Consider the following 9,418-nt stretch of genomic DNA (forward strand, 5'->3'; position numbering starts at 1 on the left):
CGTTGAGGGGATGGTCTTGATTCAATTTTGGAGGTGAAGTTGGGATCTAGGGTTACAGTTGCAGGTTTGGGGGTTTTATACAGGGGAGATTCGATTTTGGTTATTAAAAACATAAAGGGAAAATAAAAGAATTATGAAAGGACTGAAATACCCTTCATTAAATATACTCACCTAACTGACTTTAACTGGGTTATGAGAATTTGGACTGAAATGGCACCTTTCCAGTATGTCAGGGACGAAAATGGCGTATTTTTGAAAAATGGACTGAAATGGCCAAAGTGACCAAACCACAGGGACTGAAATGGCAGTTAACTCTTATTGTCAAGATTAACATTCTTGTTAAATCGGTCAGGGAGTTCATCTGGTAGCTTCAACTTATACGCAACAGTACCGATCTTTTCCAAGATTTCAAATGGCCCAATATATTGTGGATTAAACTTTCCACACTTCCAAAATCTGGCTACACCCTTCCAAGGCGAGACTTTTAACAAGACTTTGTCTCCTACCTCAAAAATTTAATAAAAAATACCTTAAGCTGAAATGTTAAACGCATAGAGTTCCGAAACAGAAAAATAAAGCACACACTAAAATGTTTAGATTGCAACGGTTGATCCTAAACGACCTGAGAACATATTTCCAAGATGACATTTGAGTTTAGGGCTCGATGTTTATGTGGGATGAATATCGAATTTTCATCAACTTGAGGACTCGATAACCAGTTGACTAATGATTTCTTGGCATTTAAAAAAGATTATATATGGTATGGCGCAATGACTTGATAGGTAGAGATCATCTACATGCGCATACATGAATCCATTCCCAATCTTACATTAACTGCTATGCAAGAATATTACTTAAAATTGGAACAGATGAAAAAGTTGGTTACTATTCTATGACGTTTTCCCTAAAATCAAACATTTTTCTTTGTACATTTTTTCAAATTTTATCGACTATGTTCATGGCAGTTCAGTTCCAGTTGACATGATATGGACAACACATTTAAAGATGTATATTAGTTGAAAAAAGTTGCTAATAAAACATATACCCATATGGACAACACATTTAAAGCAACACCGATACATATCTCTAGCCACACATGACTGTGCAAAACCAGGGTCGATTGCGTTCTTCAAGTTTGAGGGAGTATTCAGACCCTGAAAATATCACAGCCTCTCGTCACCTATGACTCGCTCAACAAGGAAAGTTCCTTTAATCTATTACCGCTGCCCGACAACCGATGGCCCACATTTGCCCATTTCCGATAACCACACCCGGACGCCCATCCCTTTCCATGTTCTCTTTCAGCAGGTTTGATAAATCAGTTCCATATATTCATTCCTGAAACAACCCCAAATTTGTGGGTTTCATTACTAATTTTCAAACCACACCTATCAACCAAACACCCCCCCATGTACAGAATCATACCCATTCCCATGCTCTTAAACCAAACCAAACACCACCTAGATATACACATTATATGGAATCAAGAACCAAACTTACTACCATCCTCTAGATATGAAAATCATGTGGGTCCCACAAATGGATGCACTTGGGATCTTTGGTAACGTTAAAACGCTAACGCCATCTCCACGGCCCGTAAAACAAGCGTTTTTTTCTTAATATCTCGGCTTCCCTAGCTATCTGGATATCCGAAGCCCAGAACATTCTGTGTATAGATTTGATTATAAACCGAGGAAGCAATGCCGCCACTATTATAAGCCAAATCGAGAGCCAATATGTAGGTTCCTTTCCAAATTCATATATTGTCCTGACAAAAGTTCGATATAAAATTAGTTACTTGTTAATAGGGGTTCATAAACTCTGGAAACTGCCCACACCAAAGCAAGCCAGCCGGTTTGTTTGGTTCACGGTTCGGTTTTGGACGGTTTAACAGCCTAGCAGACGGTTTAGAACTAGGAACAAGTCATTTAACCTTCTACTTTTTTAACGAGTAAACTACATGGATGGCCCCTTTGGTTTACCAAAATTTTGGATTTAGTCCCTAACTTTCCAAAAGTACACGGATACTCCTTGTGGTTTGCACTTTGTAACACATTTAGTCCCCATATTTTTTCAAAAGTACATGGATGGTTCCTGTGGTTTGCACTTTGTAACGCATTTAGTCCCTAACTTGTACCTGCTAAAACCTTTATATTTGTTGGTTGCGGAATAAATGCGTTACAAAGTGCAAACCACAGGGACCATCCGTGGACTTTTGAAGAGCTAGGGACCAAATTCAAAATTTTAGTAAACCACAAGGACCATCCGTGTACTTTACTCTCTTTTTTTTTATTTTTGAAATATCTAGTTATGTATATGTATTATATTCATGAACCATATTTATCATTTAAAAGCTGTTAATACAAACTAACGATTTTGGAAGATAAAAAAATAAAAAAAAAATAAAAAAAAACTTAATAAAAACCGGTTCAAGCCGCCAAACCGAACCGTTAAACCCCCAAAACTGGCCGGTGCGGCCAACCCACCCAACCAGGTTGGTATGGTTTGTAGTATTCCAAAACCGGCCGAACCATACCATGAACACCCACACCCCTACTCAATAATATTAGAGTAAAGTACAAATGTCGACGCATTTAGTCCCCAACTTTTGCCAAAAGTACACAGATGGTCCCTTTGGTATGCACTTTGTAAACGCATTTAGTCACTAAACGTTGGGGACTAAATTTGTTATAAAGTGCAAACCACAAGGACCATCCATGTACTTTTGGCAAAAGCTGGGGACTAAATAAGTTACAAAGTGCAAATCACAGAGACCTTCCGTGTACTTTTAAAAAACCAGGGACTAAATCCAAAATTTTGGTTTAATAACTTCAAGATCGAACAGAAAATGTGACGGAGTTAAAAAAAAAACTAACCCGTAATTAGGGAAAATGGGTATTGAGTCCAAAACCATTACACAAACAAACGTCATTGCTACGGATCCCCAAACCGAGAGATGCGTATAAACTACCCATCTTTGAATATCCATTGCCAAGTGTATATTCACTAATATCACAACCGCAACAGTCCACAAACTACCCATACTCCAAATATCGATGGTGCTTTCCTTGAAAACAAATCTGGGTACGCAAAATAGAACGAGACTTTGCCATATTGTGTCGGCCATCATAACCCAAAAAAGGTAACTGTTGTAACTTTCATGCCTGTGTCCGGCTTCATATAACTTAGGGTACTGGAGAAGGGTTTTATGACTTAGGTCTTTATCCAGAATTCCGACTATAATTGTAGGGACGGAAGTGTAAATTACTGAGTAAAATACGCTACTCCAATCTGTAAGTGCGGATGTTGTTGAGAAAGCTGCACATAATATGTACCTGAACACAATATAATAAGTCGAGATTATACATATGTTATAAGCAGTTAAGTACACATGACAATCGACCCGCTATATGATTTTTAGCGCCTAAATAGCGTGAAAATAGCTGATTTAGTGGTTTTGTTTTCCTTTTTTTGATAAATATAGATAAGAGATTGAAAAGAAGAAGCGTATTTCTTCCATATATACCGGATTTTTGATAAAAATATACATGTCAAGTATTTTTAAAATTCCCTAAACATGAAATAGCGACCGCTATTTCATCGTCATCGGTCTATCGCTACGTAGCGTATAGGTAGCTTGTCGCTATCGTCCGCTATTCACTGTTGAGAACTATACTCCTATGAAATATGGTAACTTAGAACGGGTCAAAAGGATACAAAGTAATACTTTTTTTTAAACAACCTGCTTTGACAACGGGTCAAAGTGGGTCACTCCTACGAAACTTGTAACTTAGCATGGGTCCGAACTTCAAAGTAATATTTTTTTAAATCAACCCGTTAGTTTATCCAACCCGCCCATGTTCCAGAATCCAGACTTAGTTAATTGTAAAGAAGGATGTGTAACAATCGACGGGTGTTTACCAGAAAAGCATAAAGACAAAGACAGCATTGCGGTAAAAGTTGTAGAGAACTAAATAACCCATGCGTTGGTAATTCCAATGACCATGCACCAAAAGTAGTCTTTTTAAAAATCTGAACTGTCCCATTGCGAAATCTGAAGCCATGACAGCTTGGCGCCCTTCTTGTCCGCATATGCCAACACCGACATCCGCCATTTGGATCATGGACACATCATTGGCACCTGAAAGGTGTCCTTGTTGTTAAATAGTTCTTTAAGCCTTTAACTACAGTAATATTTAGTGAATTAACTAACTTACCATCGCCTATCGCTAGTGTCATATCGTCAGTGCGACTCTTTATCAAATCAACGATTCCCGCCTTTTGTAAGGGAGCAACACGACAGCATAAGACAACTCTACATGAAGTTGCAAGATCAAATAGCTGTACACGAAAACACAAATTTCATAATCGGAGAAATACTAGAGGGTCACGATTTTAACCCATTTGCATATGAACGGGTCAATCAGGTAAAATAGAAACTGGTCAAATGGGTCGAAAGTTGCACAAATTATATATGCTATAAATAGGCTATTTTGTCAACATCAAACTTTAGCCCCTCAACTTTAATAAGAAACAAATTTAGCCCCTCAACCTTAATAAGAAACAACTTTAGCCCCTCAACTTTAATAATGACATGTTTAGCCCCTTAACTAAAACATCAAACAACTTCAACTCTCGCGATTTGCTTATTTTTATCTACGTTTCAAACCCGCTGCGAAGCGCGGTTGTAACCCACTAGTTGTATTATTAAATCTTAATGCATAAAAGCTCTGAACTAAGTTTTTTAATCGATATAATTTTTTTACTGAAACAATATAATTTTTTTAATCATATCAAGCACACTGATTATCTCTTTATTTTCAATTACAGTTCCTGAACAAAAGTGTTTTGTCAACCCGACCCATTTCAACTCATATAAAATTACCCATTTACCCAACCTGCCCATTTTGCCTCATCTAGAAAACACCACAAATTATCACGCGAAAAACTAACACTCAAAAATAAAAAAGACTAGAAAAAGGTACATGCCTCTGATTCCAGATCTCTTTCCAAGATGTAAACCAAGCTATTCCCGTCAATTATAAGCGCTAACGGCCCGTCAATTGTTGATCTCTGCGCTTTCGCCTCAGATAGAAGCATTTTGCACGCACTCTCTGAATTTCCATTTATAACAATCTGATGCATATCGGATGTCAATAACTTGCAAGAAAGCGCAATCGAAATCGCAGTTTCCTGCTTATCTCCGGTCAATACCCAGACCTTAATTCCCGCCTGTCGGAGACACTCGATGGTTTCCGGCACACCCTCTTGAAGTTTATCTTCGATCCCAGTTGCTCCAAGCAACCGTAAATCAGATTCAACAAATAATGCGGTTTCCCTTAACTTCAACGATCTATCAGACAACGAAGTTGTTGCGTCTTCATACATTAACTGCCATTTTTCGAGTTCTTCGTTTGTAAGATCTTTAGCAGCAAGTACAAGTGTGCGTAGACCTAGTGAGGAGTATTCGGTCAAATGGCGTTGGGTTGTGAGGGTAATATCGTCATTTTCTTGATCTTTTCTCAAAATGGCGAGAATTGATGTATCCGCTCCTTTTACCAACACTTTCACACTAGTGTCGGGGAATCTGATAACGACAGACATTCTTTTTCGCACACTATCGAACTCATGCAGACCCAAAACATCCAACCTACATTTCATAAACAACATTAGTGATTAAACTCGGTACTTCAAACAATAATCTAGACTCAAGAATTTTCTACCTTAGTTTCTCGCCATTGACATCAAGTGCGATATGACCAGATGTTCTCTCGAAAAGAATATAACCATAAGCACAAGCAGCGGCTACAAGAGCTTGTTCATCAGGAGATTCTCCCTGATAATCAAGATCTTGATGAATTTCAGTTCCGACGGAAGTAGGTTGATTATGAATAGGAATCACGGTGTTACATGCTGCCAACGTAAGAAAAAACTCATGGGCAGAAATCTTTTCATCGTCGTCGATTCCTTTATGAAGCAATCCCATTAGTCCGGGATCAACAGTGATATCGGACTTTGTATTCTTTCGTTTTGTGGACAATGGAGCTGATTTGGTTGCTTCTGCAGATAAATAATACACACCAACGTTTATATATTATACATACACTTGCACATTTGAATATATACACACATATACATGTATATAGACACACATGCATTAATGCATATATCTATATATTCATGCATAAAAATATGCATTTGCATATCCAAATTCATATGTGGTTTGCACAAAATAACATACTTAGGTATTAATATTTTAAAATCACCTTCTAGGGTATTACAAAATGAAAAGTTAATACCCTAAAATGTGATATTAAACTATTAGTGCCTAAGTATGTTACTTTGTGCAAACCACAGGGACTAACTATGTAATTAACTCTTTTATATTTTATGGATTAAGATAATACATCAAACATAAAAAAAATTAGATTATATATATATAGGTGTAAACGGTAATTTTTGATGTTATTGCTAAATCTGAGAAAAAGTCAATCCATAAAATTCCTTGACTAAATAAGTGCAATAGGTCAATAACTCAATATGAAAAATCCATAGCCGAATCTTTAAGATTAATTGCACTGCATTACTAGAAATAAAAAATAGGAGAAAAGGATACATATGATATTGCTTAGGTGGCAACATGAGAGAATGCCAAGTGGTGGTTCAATATAGTTTTAGTTATTTATATAGATATAGATATAGAGATACAGATATAGATCTGTCTATCTATATCTCCACATGATATGTAAATGACTATATGCATGCCTGATTATTTATGTACTTCAATGTATTTGTGTTATGTGTAGATAAGAACACACACGTGCGTAGATGTGTACATATATGCGTATAAAAATAGAGATGGTAAAACGAGAAACCTGTGATCTCCGAATCCTGTGTTTCGTCATCCACCGTAGAAGAATTACAATAATTCTTCCCAAAGATAGAAGCATTCCGAAACTCCATTTTATTCTCGGTAAGCGTACCAGTCTTATCAGAAAATACATACCGTATTTGACCCAAATCTTCATTGATGTTTAACGATCTGCACTGAAACCTGGAGTTGGTGCTGCTATCGTACATATGTTTATCTTCAATCATGAAATACGATTGCCCTAACCTCACCAACTCCATAGTAATATACAACGATATCGGTATCATTATCTGAAACACAATAATCGAACTCAAAAACGCAAAAAACGTCTCCATAGGTATCCCGTAATATTTATACGGCTTTCCCGGGAACTTTCCTTTTACTAGATAACTTTTTCGGTAATACGGAAGCGTATCAATTTGCTGCTGATGACGAATCAACCATAAACACATCCCGATTGCTACAACGAGACATAACACGAAGAGAAAAACCGATAACCAAATAGTTTCTTTGTTCATCGCTTGTTCTAACTTGCTTCGTTTGGATGGCGAAATCGCGCTATTTAGCATTGCTTTTGTTTCTTGACCTGCGTAAACGACAACACCTACGACCCATTCGGTGTTCTTCACCTGACATCCGCGTAAAATTATATTCGACTGGCTAAGTGACACTTTATGCAAATTTAACTCCATGTTGGCGGTGAATTCATATATATTTCTATTCGGCTGTTCACATCTAATAACCCCGGATATTAAATCTCCATCAAACGACATAAAAGACGTTTCTTGCCTCGCGTACCGTGTTTTCAAATTCGATTCACCGTCTAAGTTCATCGTCTGAATATACGCAACGCCACTCGGATCACTAGTCCCGAGGAGCACCATGTCACACGGGATCGCCTCGTCAGCACAAATTTTAACCACGTCGCCCACCTGAATATCTTTCCATCTTTTCGGTTTAAACTTACCGATTTGAAGCACGAGCGACTCTTTATTATTCTCGTTTCGGTCCGACCTGTGTCTTCGCCAATCCTCGTAACCGTCTTTTATGGCAGTTACGGTGAGAACAAAAAGTAACGGGAAAAGAGACACGGTTCGTCCGAAGACCGCAAGCGGTGGGAGCTGATTGAGAGCAGCGATAACTAAAAAATATATGTACGCCACCCGATGAAACTGAATGAAGAGATTCTTCGGTAAGAAATTCAGGATCGTATACTTGCTAGTGGTGATCTTATTCCCGGTGAATTCATATTCTTCATTTGTACGTTGAGGGTTATTGATGTATATAAGCCTAGAATTATCACGCACTAGACCGCTATCCAACTGCATGATTTTATAACGAATCTCAGATCAGCCGAACTTATCTGGGATTCGCTCGAAGATGCGTGTTTCTTCCCCCTTTTATTCATAAAAGCTGTAACTCCAACTTCAACAAAATGCCATTCCCCCAACAAGAAATACTCATTGGGCAACCAACAAAGTAATGTTTTTAATGCATTGAACCTGTGTGGGAATTTTTTAGGGTTTTTCTCCTGTATCTGTTCAGAAATCTGCAGGCTTTGAAATTTGTAAACTGACTTGACCTAAACCTAGGGAATTTTCACAGATATGAAAGTATGAAACCCTAATTTGACAGTTGGTATCTTCACCTGTCAAAGAAAAGCATAAATTCATTGTGGCATTTATACAAACACCTTGCGTGCATAATGAAAATCACAGAATTAAAACAGAAAAAAAAAAAAAAAAGAAAAAAAACTAAAGAGAACCCAGTAATCTATACACATAAACTCCATCCTACAAAAAAAAAAAAAAAAAAGAAATAGAAGAATGATGAAATTGAGACTAACCCAGATGAGGATAAAGCTTGAACGCAGTGAGGAGCAGATCCAGAAGGTGAAAACAAAGACAGAGAAATTGGGACGATTATAGGGCAATTTGTGAAGGTGAAAAGGGGGGTGGGGTGCACGGAGATCGAGGGAAAAGATAAACTGGTGCGAGCGAGAGTAATGTGAGTGGATGAGCATAAATGTTGCTTCTTTCCTTTAAAGTGATGAGTCAGTCAGTCATCTGCAAATGGAAGCAATTTCACGCCTTTTATCCTTCTACTTGAGTTTCATCATCTTCTTTCTTTCTTTCTTTGCCCTTTTTTCTTTTATTTTCCTTCCATACCCGCCTACCTCTTTTACGCTTTTCATTATCTTCCTAATCACTTTATCTTTTTTTATTGTTTGTTTTTTACGGGTTTAATTTAATTAAATTAGATTTCGGGCTGTTTGTTTACCTCTTAATGAGACTCTTAATAATTCATACCTCCTACTGGTTCAGCACTTAATGGTTCAGATTGTTTGTTTCGTGAGCAGATGTCTGAATCGTTCAGACATTTGCCTCTGAATGATTAAGTTTTATACAAAGTCTGAATGGTTAAGACCTCTAATCTGAATTTGTCAGACATTTGCCTCTGAATGGTTAAGCATTATACTGTCTCTTAATAGTTCAGAACTCTTACTGGTTCAGCACTTAATGGTTCAGACGTCTTACTGGTTCAGCA

The 9,418-nt window shown here is 37.4% G+C and overlaps 1 protein-coding gene across 3 annotated transcripts; it reads right to left on the minus strand.

Moving 5' to 3' along the window:
* Positions 1-905: 905 nt before the first annotated feature.
* Positions 906-9,030, minus strand: LOC110942024 (phospholipid-transporting ATPase 1). Of its 3 annotated transcripts, none has more exons than XR_002594591.2 (9): positions 8,718-9,030; positions 6,876-8,519; positions 5,724-6,060; positions 4,990-5,650; positions 4,218-4,341; positions 3,922-4,141; positions 2,877-3,335; positions 1,504-1,768; positions 906-1,338 (listed from the first exon to the last, which is right to left on the minus strand). XR_002594591.2 is itself a non-coding variant. In XM_022183719.2 (8 exons), exons 2-8 carry the CDS (start codon positions 8,197-8,199, stop codon positions 1,576-1,578), a joined length of 3,318 nt encoding a protein of 1,105 aa, XP_022039411.1. In that variant the 5' UTR covers positions 8,200-8,519; positions 8,718-9,030; the 3' UTR covers positions 906-1,575. The 3 variants fall into 3 exon arrangements, 1 of the variants encoding a protein (XP_022039411.1); XR_002594585.2 differs by having other exon boundaries at positions 1,501-1,768; XM_022183719.2 differs by having other exon boundaries at positions 906-1,768.
* Between the last annotated feature and the right edge of the window lie 388 nt (positions 9,031-9,418).

This window comes from Helianthus annuus, chromosome 1, assembly GCF_002127325.2.
Source record: "Helianthus annuus cultivar XRQ/B chromosome 1, HanXRQr2.0-SUNRISE, whole genome shotgun sequence".
Classification (NCBI taxonomy): Eukaryota; Viridiplantae; Streptophyta; class Magnoliopsida; order Asterales; family Asteraceae; genus Helianthus; species Helianthus annuus.

Coding starts and splice junctions, on each gene's coding strand:
- LOC110942024 (XM_022183719.2), bottom strand. CDS start 8,199: ATGCAGTTGGATAGCGGTCTAGTGCGTGATAATTCTAGGCTTATATAC. Junction 5,651..5,723: donor GTCAATGGCGAGAAACTAAG/GTAGAAAATTCT, acceptor TATGAAATGTAG/GTTGGATGTTTTGGGTCTGC. Junction 1,769..2,876: donor CCCATTTTCCCTAATTACGG/GTTAGTTTTTTT, acceptor AACTTTTGTCAG/GACAATATATGAATTTGGAA.